Source organism: Seriola aureovittata, chromosome 7 (genome assembly GCF_021018895.1).
Source record: "Seriola aureovittata isolate HTS-2021-v1 ecotype China chromosome 7, ASM2101889v1, whole genome shotgun sequence".
In the NCBI taxonomy this organism is placed as follows: Eukaryota; Metazoa; Chordata; class Actinopteri; order Carangiformes; family Carangidae; genus Seriola; species Seriola aureovittata.
Genome location: NC_079370.1, coordinates 15,684,197 through 15,702,661, shown reverse-complemented (window position 1 = coordinate 15,702,661; position 18,465 = coordinate 15,684,197). Strand labels below are relative to the sequence as shown.

Below are 18,465 nucleotides of genomic sequence, written 5' to 3'. Positions count from 1 at the left end.
ACACACCCAATCTCCAGCCTGATCTGGGACCAGATTAGATCTCCCTCTTGTGATAACCCCTAATAAGAAATACCATTTTAAGATGTACACGTCTGTTGGTCTGTTCCTGCGTCGCAGCACAAAATCTCCTGCTTGTTTTTGACCCAGTTTGGAGTATAATCACTTTTTTGCCGCTACAGAAAGTACAGAAAGCCACAGCCACATCATCACATTAACATCACTCTGGGACTGACGTCTCATAGCCGCAATTTGCTCTGCTGTGTAAATGCCACATGGGTGTCTTTGTCAGTGTTTCATTGTACAGTGTCATTGTATTTTCACAGCAATAACGGGAAGCGTCATCCGTGTGCGTCAGTCCTTTTTATTCTTACCAAAAAGGGTGAGAAAGCTTTTAGGAAGCACTGGATAGAAATGTATTCTGTGGTGTTTGATATTTTGCTTAATGTAAATTGGTCATATCGTGAATTTTTTTATTTTTATTTTTCTCATAGAAATAAACACTGACTTTGGAAAACAGTTACAGCACTAAGGATTGTGGGGAAACATCTGGCAAGACTGTGCTTGAACCTGGGCATGACAGGAGCCTGATGTCATTCCAGTAAATGTTGTTGTTGCTTGTTTGGAGAACATATGGTTTTCATTTGCTTTGTTTATTTGATCATGGAACCTTAACTACCGTACCACACTTCACTATACAGTTTCTACAATTAAGCCGGCCAGTTAAAGCTATACATACCTTTTATTCTACATTGCTCTCAGTTCATTTGATTGAATTACATCTATTACTCTTCAGCCCTGGATCACATATGGTTGATATTTCTGTAAAATCAACACCAATATCCAACCTGAAGTCCAGCCAGGACAGACCTGCACAATAGTTATGTGCCAGAGTGCAGTTGTCTGTGCAGCAGCGCAGCGCAGTGCAGCGGAGAGGATCCGCCAAGTTGATAATCTTGTTTAAATGGCAAATTGGTCAGTCAACCAAGTGGAAAGTCTACCTGATAAAGACGGACAATTGGAAAAGAAGGTCCGGAGAGGTTGTGGTTGTGAGAGGGAAAAAAAAAACCCAGAGCAGCAAAGGTAATGTGTATGGTTTACAATATACATTACACTTATTTCTGTTGCACACACCTACTTTATTTCCTAAGCTTTGGGTCATTGGACCAAACATATGCACAACAAATAGTTTTCTGTATCAATCAACAATTAGTTCACTTTAGATGAATACATAACAATAAATAATACTTGTGTTAGCCATGCTAGCAGCATGGCTCTATGGATGGCAGTGTCAGTCTGACAAAATCATGGTTCTCAGATAATGTCTCATAATAAATTTGGTGATCCTGTGACTTCCCCCCTAACACCATCATCAGGTCAAAAACATTTGTCTAATACTTTGATTCATGACAAAATACCTGCAAGACTAATGACATTCCCGTCGGCCTCGACTCAAACTTGTGTTTTGTGCTAATTAGTGAATGTTAGGACCCTGGGTTTTTAGCTCAAAGCACTGCTGTGCTGGTGCACAGTGTCACAGAGCTGCTAACATGGTAGATTCATTTAGGTGTAAATGATTGACAATATATTTCAATATTACTGAGCATTATTTGAAAAAAAAATTCAAATTTTCTAATATTGTAATTAACTTAACCAAAACTTTAGCACAACAGGTAATATTTACAAAAATGTAAAGAGTAACACATGCTTTTTCTCGCAATGCTTTAGTAGACACTTTGCTGTATTCACTACATACAGATTGAAGGATTAAGAGGCTAATTCACAGCTAAAAATAGCTTTTGCTACACTGAATGAACCACATTCTTGTGCCTTCATTAAGCTGTTATGTTCATGTTTCCTACTTACAAATTATAGCAGAGATTCCCTCTGGACTTACAAACATGCAGTCAAAGATTTTCAGTGTGTTGGTGGTACGCAATTTCCATTTTGATGCCAATTAGACTTTAGAGAGTTAAGACTGTTGTGGTGTGAGCACGGCAGTGTAAGTTTCTCTGAACACTCACTGTCTCCATCAGGAGCTGAGGCACCCTGATCCAGTTCGATTCACAATAATGCTTCACAATCTGTCAACAATTGTACTCTGCAGGACAGGCTGCAGAGCTGCCCTCCATCTCTCAGTGAGAAAATACTGTAGTGTACTGAAGCATCTTTGTACAGTACTGTCTGCAAGCACAGGGGGAGGTGGGAGGTCCAGAGGTTGGTAAGGCAGTGCTGTTCAACCATCCCCAGTCCCACATATCATGTCCTAGTGCTGATGAGGCTGAACAGGCAGACAGCCCAAACGCCTGACAGCTCCCCACTGCAGAGAATGCTGCATCATTAATAACGACCTGGTGATATAAAGCCAGAAACATCGATTACCTTTCTGCCTTTTTTTTTCTTTTTTCACTAGGTTCTTTTGCCTTCTTTAACTCCCTTGATATTCTATTTTTCACTGCTCGGCTTCTCCATATCCGTTGCATACAGACTATGCTGCTTAGCTTTGTAGTCACATGTGTACCTCCACAGTCTCCATAGCGATAAGCATCACAAAGAAACAAAGTGATCCCACAGAGACGAGAACACACTGTGCACTCTGCCAGAAGTAGTGGAACGGCTGGTGCAGATATAAATAATAGTTAATTGTATTTTTTTTTTTACAGATATCCCTCTAGTAGGGGGAGTTATGCTTCAGTGTGGAGCATCCAAAATAAGAGCCCACAACGGATATGATCTTGCAACATAGATATTCTGTCATTGAGGGCTGAGTTTGGGCCAGGGCAGTGCTTTTACATGTTCCTCCAGTATCTTCCGCCCGGTTCTAATTAAATTTTCAGCACCTGTTCCACCCTTATGTTGCAGGATGACTTCATCCTCTGTAATGATGCAATCTCCTGGTCCTGGCAGGCAAGCCAGAGCGGAAGGGGCGGAGGGGTGGAGCCCACCCATCATTTGTCACTTTTTACAAGTTGCTGCCAGACTGTACATTGGAGCACAATGCTATAAACGAATCAGAGGCTTCAAGTAGATGCAGAGTCTTTTAGTGCTGCTGTGTTGGGAGCAACATGTCATGTTATGTACAATATACAGCCACAGTCCTTCAGGGTGTTACATTGTTATTCCCTTACATGCAATTGTGATTGATTCTGTTTGCTTTGAACTTTCAAGTTTAATTTATCTATGATTCATTTGTCCTGTGCTGCCTTTGTTATGTTACATGATCTAAATTACCTGAGCTATGTGCCCTGTGTTAATGTATTTGTGTTAATACAAAGTTCATGCGTGTAGCCTATCAGTGTATATGTTGTGTGAGGAAGCACTTTAATACATATTTATTTTGTTTTTCAAGTGCTCTATAAATCAACTTCAACTTGAAAATACACTGGCTAGTACACAAATACAAAACCTCTGGTCAGAGGTATATTGCAGGAAGCTTGCTTGACACCCAATGATTAACTAGGGACATCAAACCCCTGAGGAGCTAATCTCTACTTAGCAACAGGGATCTGGGATATCCCATGTAACCAAAATACACCTTGTAGTGACAACGTAGCCAAACAGCCATACATCACAAAGAAAAAAACGACTTTTAAAATTCCAGGATATGTTCGTTTATGTGGGATTGGCTTTGATGACTGTGTTAGTCAATTATACTGTGATTTGACATACCAGGTTAAAAAAAAGGTGCCATTGAATAGGACTTAGCTGCTAAGCGTCAACCGGAGAGTTTTAGCAGGGAGTCTGGAACAAGAAGGGAAGCTCCAGGCAGCAACGCATGTACATTATATATTTTTTCTCAACACAAATGTTGCTAGAGTTTACATACTTCAAGTCACTAAATTACCAAAGAAAGCCCATTAGGTCATGTTGGCAGTACATGCATTTAAAAAACAAAGTTGTTTTAATCTAAAAACTTGTCTGCACAGCACTTAATAATTTATGGTGTGAAAAGCCCGGTTAGGACTGCTCCTGATTAGTATAACATTAACTTTGTAGTCTGGCCAATTGCCATTACTCATGCAGAGAACACACCCACGTACAAATAGGCCCCATAGATGCATAACCCATGCATGTATGAAGCACATACACACACACACACACACACACACACACACACACACACACACACACACACACACACACAAACAGGCCTTCCTGGGCAAGTCTTTGTGCCTCTCTGCAGCACAGATGGCTGAATAGTGGGTGTCTTCCTGCTCTCTGGGCCCCTCCTTCACTCCATTCTCTATACACCCACCCTCTCTCCTCTCCCTCCACCTCCTCTCAAACCTGAGCTCAATCCACCTCAGCCACCCCATCCTTAATACCCCCCCCCCCCCCAGCAGCTTTCACACAATGCCTGACACTCTGCTGTTTGGCCTCCCTCCCCAGGCCAGTGTTAAATGGCCAGATAGATTTGGGAGCATTCATCATTGTAATCATGTTGCTTAATTATTCATGGGCTCCATCAGGCCTCTTCCTGGTGTGGCATGTAGTTATTAGAGAGTAGCAACATTAGTCTGCCAGACTCTCATGGTGCAGAGGGGACAAAGGAGGATAAAGCAGGTTAGCTCTGTACACTGACACTCATTATACATCTCTGACTAATGGCTAATTGAAGCCATTCATTTTCTATTCAGAAGAGACTGATGAGCAGAGCGGAAAATATTGCATTGTGTTTTATGTTTAATGTATTGTTCTATTGCTTCCTACTGTAGACCACACATAGTCGCAGTTACTTATTGAATACAAAACTGACTTGAACTTATTTCAGTTCTTGACAACCGACTATTATGACAGAGGCTTTTGGGTGCAGAGATGTGCAAACATCACCGCCTCTGCTAAATCAGGCTTCATCAGTCCAGATTACAGCGGTCCAGCCCCCAGCTGGGCACACTGGGAGCAGATGGCCCCATAATCACCAGGGTTCATCTAGGTCTGAAACAGCAGCCAAAACAGCTCCGAATATTTGATTTAATTTCAAGTATAGCTTAAAATAGAGGGCATGTCAGATGGCATCACTGCAAGAGACTCCATAGAGCTGGAGGCTGGCAGTGCCAACCATTTCATGATTATGGTTATTTAGGAGTATGTTTACTCAGAGTTGCACCCACTGCAGTCTGCATATAAAAACACCAGAGTGGCATATCCTTTCAAAAGGTTTTTGCCTTTATCTTTCAAACTAGCACTGTACAGGCTGCTGCAGGGAAATAAGGACAGCCATGACTGACTGACATCTTCTGTAAAGGTCACTGTCTCCTCATGGAATCACATGTTGGATACAGACTTCCCTGATGTATGATAGTGCCATGGGACTCAACCTAAGCTTCATACCCACAGGAGCAGAGACTTCACCTTTCCCAGCTGGGATTCCTATGAGTCATAAATATCATGTTCACACATATCCTGCTTCTCTTATAATACCCTCTATATTGCACACACCTGTACTCCACTTCCATTGTGCAGACAACACAGCTGTTTCCTGTAAGCTTTTTTTTAACATCCTGCATTTCAGCAGAATCTGTGGTAAAATTTGTAAAAAAAAAAAAAAAAAAAATGTCCAGCACAACCAGAACAACAAAACAGGAAACTCCCACTGATATAAAATTGATTTCATGCGTCGTTTTCCAAGTTCTATGGAAATGTGGTACTGAGCAATATTCGGAATGAGACAAGTGATTGTGATACTTGTGTTGCACAGAGTAGGCTGAACTCATACGCATGTCTGCCTGTCTGTTCCACCCACACTTCAACAAATGCTTCTTCTGAGTCACGCACCATAATGACGCCACACTGTGCATGTTTTCTCTCCAAAAAAGACAAAAACACAAAGCGTAGTTGGTCATTTTCACGATCCTCCTGCAGATATGTGGGAGATAGAGAACTGCGTAGTAATGTCTCATAAATCCACTGAGAAAAACAGAGAGCATGGGAACATTAAAGGCCTGCAAACTTCAGCAGAAGATGAAGTGATTTCATCTTCTGGTAATTGTCAATGCATTTCTGCTGTTACGCAATACTGCTGAACTCCCTTCACAGTTAAGCAACACAACATGGGAATGCCAGCATGTTAATGCCAAACACTGTGAGCCTGCAGATGTGATTTCAAGCTGAAGAGCTACCTCGGGGGATTGAAGGAATCAACGGCTTAGCGCAGATTTGAGCACTGCAGGTCCATCTGAAACATCCTAATGTCAACACAATTGCCACTGAATCAGGGATTTTCTGCAGGCAGACTGAGAGTGACACAATGCAAACCAGCTCTCCAAATCTGTATTTATATGGTAAATACATTCAAAAGGCTTGAGTCACATCTAGGACTCAAAGGTTCAAATTTCTATTAGCAAGTGTATTGTCACAGCTAAAATGTATTAAACACTAGGATGATTATTTTCTATAGGCGATTGCTGCCTTTTCTTTTACATAATTCAAAGCGTCTTGCTTCTGACAAGTGAAAAAGCATATTCTGATGATAAGCACATTAAATCATTGTTATCCTGAAATCACAACAGAACAAGATCAGCACCCCCACCACCCCCACCCCCTTTTAAATGACTGAGAGGCTTTGAGCTCTGATCTGAAATTAGTTATCCACCCTGGAAGCAAATCTTGAATTTAGCAGGTTACTGGAGATGAGGAAAGGAAACGATTGTGAATTTCAGATGGAGGGCATATATATGATAACTTTATTTACCAGCTGAGTGAGGTATCAGACAAGTGTGTATTTTGTGCAGTGGGAGACGGGACAGGAGGCTTTAAAGCAACAACATGATGCCCTTGAGCATGATTTAAGTAGATTAAGGGAATCTCAAAACCTAAATGAGGGCATGCTTAGGTTAAAAGACTGTAATAATTGATCCACTTAAGGAAGACTGTCTTGCTACGGTCTCCCTGACAAACAGCAGGCGGCCATCATTTTCTTGCCTCCTTCTTATCTCATACTCTGGGCCTTTGCTGCCTCTCAAGCCCCTCACTCTGTCTTTGAAGCGTTTGTTTTTGTAGCCGATCTGCAGTGAAGTCTTTCTTGCTGGGTATTCTCCTTTGGATCCACATGTCATCTCTCTTGCAATTGTACTTTTTACTTTTCCTGTCACTTGATGTACTTTCTGTATAGTTGGTACATGTATCCTCTACAGATCTCTCTACACTGCAACTTGTGCTTGCTAAATAAAGTAAAGGAAATCTGCCAAAGGAGTGAAACAACTTTTCATGATCAGTTTTAAGCTAATAGCATCTTGAATTGAGGCAAATCACCTGAAACACATTACATTGTGCTGGAACTGAAAAATCTATGAAAAATTTGAAGTTATCTGTCAAATTCATATTCTTTTCAGGAATTTATGAGTACTTTGGGACATGGATGCATTTTATCCATATGACGTGACCTTCAATGCTCTCTGTACTTTAATCACAATAATCTGTTAATCTCCTGTCCTGTCTATATATAGTATCATCATATTCCATATCTTGCTTTTTATGACTATAAATAATGGCTTCTTGTAAATGTAAGCATATCAAATAAATAACTTGGCGCTGAATTGAAACTACTGTATATATACAATATAGTGGCGAAGCAATAAAACAAGAAGAGACTTTCAGCAGAAAATGGTGGCAGAGGAGGGGCAGGGGGGAATTAGGGGTTAAAACATTCATATATCTCTTTCCTTCTGCCTCTTATTTATGCACACACACAATCCTGATCACATCGTGCTATCTCCCCTGGGAGCCTGTCTACCAGATGCATCTTATGGAAATGAGGCTTTGAGGTTAACATATGAATGTATGTGTGTATATATATATATATATATATATATATATATATATTTATATATATATGTGTGTGTGTACTGTTATATGACCACAAATGTAATACATTGCACCACATAACATCTAACTAAATTTCACAACATGTTGGTTCATTGCTTTAATTCAGAGGCATGTGGTATCACTGCAGTGGGAACACACTGCTCTTTAACTCCCAGTGAGAGTTCAGAGACAACACCATCGCTTATATAAGAGCCCAGCATGGCTACTCTGACCCCATGTAACTGCAAAGATATATTGAGGGGATAACCTTTTCTTGGGTCTCTCAGTGAGTATGTTGCCCTACACAGCATATTTAGCCTACTGCTCATGGTAATGAGGTGCTCTGTTAACAGCAGGATAAACAGCTAAAGCTGGGTCTGCTGGGACCAGCTTGCCACTTATTCAAAGCAAAGAACACCAAGGGTCTGCCAAAGACAAACGGGATGAAACAGCGTGCAGCAGCACGGATGGTGTCCCTCTCCCACATTTTACATCAGCTTCCTCTCAGTTGCCGTCCTCTTCATCCGTCTCACTTGTTCCCATCGAACCCGTAAACACACATTCTTTTTAGCCCTTACCTCTACGTTCTTCCTCTCAGCATCACTTGGCCACTGAGGGTGGTTGCCATGGTAACACCACCCACAGGAGCCGGCTACCTTCCCTGTTACCGTAGCAACTGGTTCCCTACAGAATTTCAAGCATGCCACTCAGTCTCTCTCTCTCTCCTCCTCATTATCAGTCTGCCTCTCTCTATCTTTCTTTCTCACATGAAAGAGTCCCCATATGTTTGGTTCGACTTTCTATCCTCGGCAGGTTGCTGATCGCTGGCTTAATGGATGGTTAGTTTTCCTTATCACTGCCTGTTGGTTGTTTACACTCCACTTAAATTACTTACTGAGATACTCGGCCCTGCCGAGATGGGCTGAGTGTATCTTTCTAAAAGACATTTTGAAGATGAGAAACTATTTTAATCTCTTCAGAGAGATCAAAAACTTAAATGTTTCCCCTATAATTTTATAAAAATATTTCTACTATGCTAATAATGTTTAATTGTAGCAGTGCAGTAATAATTTGATCCAAATATAAACAACAGTGGCAACAATGATGCCCTGGGGGCATCTGACCTTCAGTCAGCAGGAGTAGATGTAACTCCAAAGACAGCGATATAATTAGTAGTAATGCTATTAAAATCGAAAAATAAAAAATCTATATAATCATAATATAAATAATTATTTTGATAATCAAGTGATAAAAAGCCATTTATCAAGCAAAATGGAAAAATATAGACTATAATATAATATAACATCAATAGCATTAACAATGTAAATAGTTAAATATATCAAATAAAACAATATAGTACTGACAAGTATTACTCGACTATCCGTGACAGCATTATACTGTCCTCCTTCTGATGATCACAGTCTTGCTCACTTGCTGCCCTTGGTAAGTCTCAGTGTGGTGAATCAGGAGCTGAATTAATGATTCATCACATCCCTCTGATTCCTCTGCTTCAGGGTCTCACAGCCTGCATGTTACCATACAGATGACTATCTTTCTCAGCTTCACCAACTTTCTGTCCTTCCAAGACTTTGCTTCAAGTACACTGACATCAACCATTAAAAAAAGTTGACTGACATCGCCAGACCATGCAAGGGCATATAAACATGAGCTCGCTGATTGGTCTGGTAGAATCAGTCATTCGAGGTGTACATGATGAATCACTTCAGTAGTAAGTCGTAAGAAGGTGCAACTGCTGTTCTATCTACTGTTATAAACACATGCTAATTTTGGAGGCACTGTCATACTTTTTCTTAACCATATGAATGTATATATCGTTTTTATAAAAGCCAAAGTGTCTGTACACACTTCATATTCAACACGAGAACTAGAACTCCTGTCGCACTAGAAAACACAGCTTGATAAATCCACTCACAAAAAGATAATAATAACTGAGATCATGTCAGGCTGACATGTCCTGTCTTGCTTTAGCTCTCTGTGTTACTTTAGATCAGGGCCACTCTGGTGAGATAATGTGTGCTGTGCAAAATCACCCAGTAGATTAAATATTAGTGTTATCTCATTTCCTCAGGCCATAAAGTCTCCACAGACTGTCCAGCTGAAGGGAAAATGGTTTAATCATAGAGACAATCTGTAACAAAGACCCCTCGCTGGGGCCCGGAACCTCCATTTGTGCTTTGTACTTTTATTACACTCTTCTTCCGAGCCACAGCTAGACTCGTGTGAAGCATCCAATTTGTCAGCAGAGCTTGGGTGAGTATTGGCTGTTAACTGGCACAGCTTGGCCTTGGCAAACACAATGACCCTGAGCCGAGAGAAGAATGAAATTCTGTTCGTCTGTCCCCATCACTGGCTGAATCTTATTGTTGATGATTAACAGCAGCACCTAAGTCTCTCTTCATCATCTATAGCTGTTTGCACCACCAGCCCAGGTCTCCATTGTATCAGCATGCCAGCTGTGTATGCTGTATAAAATATAGGCAGAGTCAACTGCAGGCAGTCGATGCTGGGGCTGCTGAATACTGAGCATCAAGTCAAATGCTGTGGGAACATTTTGTCTCAAGGGAGGGTGTGTTTGCTGGAAAAGTACCTCCTTCTATAATAAATCCCAGACTAAAACACATTCACACTAACGGATAAACAACTGCTGGCAACGATTTTGGTTGCAGTATTTGAGAAAATATCACATTTTTCTTTCAAAATTTTTCTTTTCATATCACATCATATATGCATTCATTGATAAACTTGAACTTGGTTGTCTATTAAATGTCAAAACCCGAACTAACTTCACTGGTGTCACATTCACCTCACAGCTGAATGCAGCAAGTTCCCACAAGCCGTCTGAGGATTCTCAGAAATGTAGGATATCACCAAAATCACACAAAAATCACAGATTAACTCCTGAAATGTGTGGAATAAATCTTACTGGTTGATACTGTAATAATATTGAATATATAGAGGGTTAATATAGAGAAAATGGTGCGGTCAAACACTGAATGCAAACTAGTGTTAGTAAGGTATGGTGAGAATAGAGAGGCAGCAAATGCAAATAAAGAGAGACTGTGTCAGATCTCTGAAGATGTCAAGAATGAAGAAAAAGGCAAGACTAGCAAAGTGGAGAGAAAATAATAAAACGAAGGGTGAGTTAAGAATATAAATAATTCAAGTGCAATCAAAGTATACACAAGAAAAGTGAAGAGATGGGCACTGGGAGCTGCTGAGGCAGACGGAGCAGCAGCGTCTGGGAGGGTGGGTAGGGGAGGGGTGGGGGAGAGACACAGAGTGGGGATATGGGGGGGGGGGGGGGGGGGGGGGGGGGGGGGGGGGGGGGTGGGGGGGGGGGGGAGAAGGCAATGAGGGGACAGGCGTGGGGATTTTCTTTTGTGCTCTGTACAGCCAGGCTGGGGAGTGGACCAGGAGGGCGGAGAAGGGGTGGGGTGGGGGTACATAAAAACCAGGTAGCATGAAGACAGAGGGCTGGCGCCGGAGCGTTGAGAGGGTGCGTGACAAGTGCCAAAGCCCTGTCGACAAGCGAGAGCCCAGACCTTTCCACGGCCTTTCAATAATTGATGCAGCTTCTGCAGCGTGCCATCTTTATGAAGCAGCAAGTGTGTGGTGAATGCGTGTGTACTTCTGAGTTATCTGTGAGTTTAAGTGTGTGACCTAATTGTGGGCATGTGAGTCATTTCAACCCATCAATGCCACTGTACCTTTGTTACATTTGGATTAATGTCATAGAAATGAGCTTTTATTCCTTCTGCCGGAACTGTGTGTTTTGCAGCCAATGCTGCGCAAAAGAAGGGAGAGAAAGAACGACCAGCCAAAAGGTACATCCATTTCCAGCTTCCAGTGCTCTTCTGTAGAATATTAATACTGGCCTTATCAGCCTCAGTCGACCCAAAAAACCCCACAGTCTCTGAAACCCTGTAGCCAGTGCCGTTAAGGAAATTAGATTTTACAGTCCTGCTTTCATACAAGTCAGTGCTCCACTCTGGCCACAGGGTCCCCCCCCCCCCATCTCATTTCAAGGCCACCTGTGAATACATGTACATGACAGAGATGGATCTCCCTGCTTTCCCAGCTTCTCAGCCTGAGCAATAGGGCTGGGCCCCCTCCATTATCATGCACTCCACCCTGCAACCCACATAACATTCTACATGCACTACATCACTTACACTCTCTGCTCCTTCGCCCTCACGCTCTCTGTTTCTCAAATCATCCACAGTGCCAGGGCAACCCCCCCCCCCCCCCCCCCCCCGTCCCTCTCTCTCTCTCTCTCCCCACCAGCACTAACTCTCTGTAACTACGCTCTCTCTTTTTCCTCCTGAACATGAAGGACAAGTGTTATCACCATACTGCAGATGTTTTCGGGGGCTCCTCTGAAACCTCCCACTGGCTGCAGCAGGACTAAACATCTCGCTTTGCCCTGGCATTAAACTTTTCCGCAGAAATCCAAACCAGTGGGCTTTACTGAGGCCGTTATGTGGGGTGTGAAGACCTTGGGCTGCAGTGATATCTCTGTCCTGCAAGACTCTAGAGAGGAGCCAGAGCTGGATGTGATCAGGATGGCTCTCAATCCCTGTAGGTGACACTGGAAAAACTTATGACGTGCAAACACACACACAAGACACTTACACGCTACTGAATTAAACAGTCCCGTCAGGTCTTCAGCTTTTACAGACACAAGTGCAAACTATCACATTTGATCTGCACGTACCCAACACTTTAAATTATCTCACATTCAGTAAGTGGATGATCAAAGGTAAAATAATCTTTGGAAAACTAGAACCAGCTTTCATCCAAGTTCTTTTTTTAGAGTTGTTCCTTAATTATGTGTAACCTAGAAAGAGGTGTGGTAAAAAGAAATGCAGGAAAGCCAAAAAATGAACTCATCAAATGTAGTGCATCGGTTTATGCATGACAGGCTATAGAGATGACATAAAATGAAGAGCCTTGCAAGCAAACATTATTAAACTCTGAATTGGGAATTGCTCCCTTTCCGACTGAGAACCCCGAATTTAAAACACTTTTAGAAAAGCCCAAAAGACAAGACTGAATCATCTAAACCAGGATTTGGCAGAGCTTTCCTGAACCTATCAGCTGGGGGGACACCATGGAAAAGTGTAATTAATATCAATTTATTTTCTGCAGAAAAGCTGGATGAACTCTACGCCTGGAGACACACACACACACACACACACACACACACACACACACACAACACACACACACACTCTCTGTACACTCTCTTCATTTCCACCCAGACTCTCTAAACCACTAGCAGCGATGATGAAAATGACCCCCCACCCCCCCCACAAACCTCCGAATCCCACAACAAGAGGCTCAGTTTCAATGTTGTCGATAACAACGATGGCCCAAAGGGTGCATTAACGTCCTTCATTAGTTTGTCACCTCAACAGCTCAATTGCTCAGGCACATTTACAGCGCGCCTTTCCTCCAGTACAGCGTAGCTCTCATTTCACAATGACTCTGCAGGATTTAATCCAGGCCCTGTGTGTGTGTGAGTGTGAGTGTGTGTGTGTGTGTGTGTGTGTGTGTGTGTGTGTGTGTGCGCGCTGTGCTTCAAAAACTTGGAAAGGAAGCTAGATACAGAGAACAGGGAGGAAAAACATGTGATACAATAAAATGGTACGTTTTATGCCCACTGGCACACAGATATAGTAGAGAATAGCAAGCACACGGGAATCCATTAGTGGAACCCGATTATCTCTTGGCTCTAAAATTAATTAAGTGAGTGTAGGGCAGAGTGTGTGTGTGTGTGTGTGTGTGTGTGTGTGTGAGAGAGAGAGAGAGAGATCTGACTGTCCTTGTCTTTTTTTCTTCTTCTTTTTTTAAAATAAATCCTCTTGTGTTACTGCATTGAAAGGCAGATGGGGGTGGGAGGTGCATGAATCTGTATGGCTGTATTCCAGCACACGGCCTGAAATTGCTGTTGGTGAGGGTGAGAGTGGGCTGGTGGTGGGGTGACTATACAGCAGTTTTGTGACTCCCTGTTTTTATTTCATCCTCAGCCTCACTAAAATATGCTTCGTGTCCTCATGCTCTTTCCTTCCTTGTTTTGTCCCTCTTTCCTCCCCTTTGTGCTCTATGTTTTCCCAGACCTTTGGTGTTTCCTGAAACCTGTAGATAAAGCAGACGCAGTAGGTTTGTTTCTGGGTCTGCCACTGCTGTTGTTCTGCAGCCTCTCTGGGCTGGATTGCTCAGGCTTGGGTTCACACTGCAGTCATTTATCTTGATAAATACAGAACTGGTTGACTAAAGCTGAGCATACCTGTAGTCCCTAGTCCGCTTTTGATCAAATATGGTGACACACAAGCGCAATTATTGTATGATTGCTTTCTTAAATCACATTTTCCTGTGTGGGGGGTTTTGTTGGAGCAAAAACTGAGCTCACTGCAGTCTGGTTTTATGTTTTGTTGATATGTGAGTATTCGCAATCTTTGTTGTGATTCTCTGATGGTTGTGATCTGAAAGAGTAGGGGGTTTGACGATAGATACCGCAGGATAATATATATTTGTCAACTGTCAGAACTGTGTCTCCAATAGCTGTTATAGTTTATAGTTAGCTATAATATAATAATATCTCTGGTAATATTGCACCATTGCAGGAAATGGTTAAAATCAAAGACCACGGGGGCGTCGTGTAGCGTAGTGGTTTAAGCAGGCGCCCCATGTGTAGAGGCTACAGTCCTCGCTGCAGTCGGCCCCGGTTCGAATCCCGCATCGGACGGCCTTTCACTGCATGTCATTCCCCCTCTCTCTGCCTCCCCGTTTCCTGTCACTCTCCACTGTGCTGTCCATTAAAGGCATAAAAGCCCAAAAAATATACTTTAAAAAAAAAATCAAAGACCAGAACTGCTAAATGACTAAATGAAGTGTGTATTTGTTTTTATTTATTAACTATAAATCAATGCGATAAGTTATGTGAATTTGTTAAGATTATTTAATTTCCTGAATTAGCCAAAACTAGACATTGCTGCCCGGTAATTTCATTCATAAACAGGTTCTCCAATGATTTGTCAGAAAATGAACTCCGTCATGATAGGGCTGTGTTATATGGATAAATTCCTCGACAATGGTATATGTACTTTCAGACCATGATTATAGCTCATCACTATATATATTTTGTAAATATCGTGATTTAGTAAAATTCAAATGAGAAAGTGTTAATGGATAAACTACCTAAATAGGACTGTATGACATCCAAAAATCTTTTAAAAATCTAATGCTGTCCCGCTCATTAACGTGGACTAATAACCTTCTACAGTCAAATATGTTCAAGGGACAGCTAACACGTTATAAATGTTATGACAAAGTCTCTTCCACCTGTCAAATTTATATCATCACAGTATATTGTTATATCACTTATACCCATCATCTATATTATGATATGTATTAAAATCATGATGTTATTTATTACGATATGTTTTCCAAAGATGACAGAGCACATGTAAGTGTTTTAACCTTAGTATGTTCTACTCTCTATTAATGCATAATAACAACACTACACAAATTCAGAGGCTGGCCATGAAGGTGGTTGTTTCTGCCATCTTTCCATGTATGACCTTTTGCATCAGGATGAGACCTGTCCAGTGTGTCAATTAGCTAAATGCTTTGGGTGCTGGGAAAGGTAAGTGTTCTTAAAGCTGAGACACCTGGGAAACCAGCAGTGGACATGACATATGTGACAGCCCGGCAACAATGTGTCTACCACAGCAACAACAGAGGGTGATGCTGAATTTGTATTTCAGCTAAAAAGCATTGTGGCTTTTCTAATCCACAACACTGTCCGAAAATGGAAATTTACAAGTGTGATTATACTCCGACGGGACATTATTCCAGCGCACTAACAATATTAAATATTACACTATAAAAGAGAGATCAAAACAAATTTTCCCAATTCACACACTTCAATTGAATGAATGTTGAGTAAATTAAGGGAAGCTGACAGTTTTATTAGGGCTAATACCAGAGTGTAATCCAGCCAGCCAACCCTCTCACAGTGTAATCTTCAGTGTAAACCTTCATGGGCAGGTCTCCTTGTGTGAAGCTAAAGCCTGTTCCTCAGCATAGCAGTAATCCCACTAAGGCTCTTAGAGAAGTGAAATTATTTCAGAATGAAAGGAGAGGCTTTATGACTGTTACAGACTCGCTGTGGAAGATGGCTAATAAATAAACATCTCGCAAATCCTCTTAGGAACTTTGGTGAGTCTGAACCCAATAGTCAAGATGCTCCATATTCTATCTCAGATAATCAGGAGCAGGTTCGTCCGCTCTTCACTTCCAGGTGGAAAGGTGAGTTTGACCTGAACTACAGCTCCAGCTGGGACATCATGACTCATCCCCCCCCCCCCCCCCCCCCCCCACACACCACCCTCCCTCCTTCTCATCTCCTCTCTCACATTCACACACAACCTGCTCCTACACACAAGTGCACATGCTCCGACCTGAATTGGTGTGACAGGGGGTGACTGAAGACTTATTGAGAAATAAAGGTCCAGTCTATCAAACTGTGGGTCTGCTTTAAGTCGTGATGAGACAGGAGGGAGACTGGAGCAGCTGGTGGCCCATTGATCTGTCTCTGTACAAGAGCCTTCCACTATCTCCTCTCTTGCTATTGATGGAGACAGATGCCAATAAGATGACCCCATATCTCTCATTAGTATACTCGGCATCACACTCACACACTGTATCAAAGTCATCCCCTATACCAGATGAACAGTTTGCTCGCATACGTTTTCAAGGCAAGGTATTTAGAAAACAGAAGTACATGGCAGAAGATGATCCACTGAAAAGCTGACAATGTTCGTGCGCCACTGTAGCATTCAACTGGGAGTTTTATTCAGTGTTCTTCCATGAAGAAAATGAACAGCAATTGAATATGCATGACTCCATCCTGCTCAAGAGCTGCACCACTCCTCTAAAGGACGGATGCGAGCAGATTTCCTCCTCTGACAAGGCCAGATGGGATGCAATGAGATAGGATTTGATCTCCATCCTTCCACAGAGCTCAGGGCCTGCAACATCATGTATCATGTCAGATACAGGCCCAGACCTGACGCAACGAGCCAAATGTGAACCACACATTTATGAAGCCTTTTGTTTTTATGTCCTGAGTATGAGCTTCCTTTCATGTCCCATTACAGCATTTGCATTTTAAATACTATCGCTTCCACCGCATTTTAGTGAACGTGGAGCGTCATTACTCTTGTTGACATAGGACGGGTGCTGGAGGTTGCATTTACAAATTAAACCTGCCCTAGATGAGGGTGCGTGTCAGCAATATGGAGATAGGAGCAACTGTATGCGTGGCATGTATAATGCCGACATAAAAAATTATATACATAGTAGCCTACGGCATTTTGTCCAAAAGTCACATCTACATTCAGCGAAAGATAGCAAAATATCAATGCGCCATCGTTACAAATGCTTCAGCTTGTCTTGCTCTTACCTCGACGTTTTTCCACACGCAGTAGGACAATACAGCCATCAATATAGGTAATGCGGTATGTCCCATTTTCTCGCCTTCTTTTGTCTCTTTTTGTGACGAAGTTGCTACTGTAAAATAACTGACTCCAACATAGGCTGTCTGGTTACATCGGCTGAAGTGACGGTCGGTGCGTTCGTCGGCGCCTTCCTGCGATATCTCCTGCGTCGGGCTCGGGCTGGAATTTTATGTGGATGAAGCCTGACAGAACCAAGCCCTGTTTCTGCGGGTATTTATCACAGACTTTTCTCACGGCGTCCTCCGCGCTCTGGCTTAGTGACGAGAGACATCTGGTGGCGGGGGAGTGGTGATGCAACCGTGTCATCTTGCTGGAAAAAAATCCCGCAGCAGTTCCAGTGAATAAAACTCTCAACAGCTGGAGGACTCACGTTGATATTACACATCTGGATATAATATCTCACAGGAGAAGATTACGTTGTCTGCACACTGATACATGCAAGTCTCCCAAAATCTTATGAAGTATCAATTTTCATCAGTCAAACATCCATGTGGACAAAAAGCAAGCTACAGACAAAAACTACAGCTGCGGCTACAACTAGGAGATCACATGATGAAGATTTATGAAAAAAAAACACACATTTTTTGTGAAATACGTTTGAAAGATGATTTAATCTTTCGGCTATCTTTTAATTCTCCAAGTTTCTAAAACCACCCTTTGTTTGAACAGCTCACAAATCAAATGGCTGATGGACAAACACACTGTTTCTCATGCAATCCAGTGCACGAGTCCAATAAATACATCCTGTATTAAGTGCATGTCTTAGTGTCAGTGTTATTTTAGACACTAGGCCATACACAATAACAGTGTTGTAAATAGACACAAACCAATTAGTCAGTGAATAAAAAAAATAATAGGTTATTTAAATAATGTATTGTCAAGCATGAAGAAAAGGACTACAGTTTCTTCTTTGCTATACAAAATCCATAATATTGACTATAATGCATTGTATTGCACGGTAGATTATGTATTTTATATGCAGTGCATTAACCGAAGTGATCATACAGCATACATTTTGTATTTATTTGAATTTACATTTTATTATTTATTTACCTTTTTTTTTTTTAAGTGATAGTTATAGTCCACGACAAATAGTTCGCTTGACAGCAACATCACAAAT

The 18,465-nt window shown here is 41.9% G+C and overlaps 1 protein-coding gene across 2 annotated transcripts in view; it reads right to left on the bottom strand.

Moving 5' to 3' along the window:
• aplp1 (amyloid beta (A4) precursor-like protein 1) overlaps positions 1–17,557 on the bottom strand; it is a 32,305-nt gene extending 14,748 nt beyond the window's left edge. The window contains exon 1 of one of the 2 annotated variants that reach the window (XM_056380099.1): positions 17,291–17,557. In XM_056380099.1, coding sequence (XP_056236074.1) covers positions 17,291–17,356 — 66 coding nt within the window. In that variant the 5' untranslated portion in view covers positions 17,357–17,557. The remainder of the gene's footprint in view (positions 1–17,290) is intronic. The other variant, XM_056380098.1, reaches the window with a different exon arrangement.
• Between the last annotated feature and the right edge of the window lie 908 nt (positions 17,558–18,465).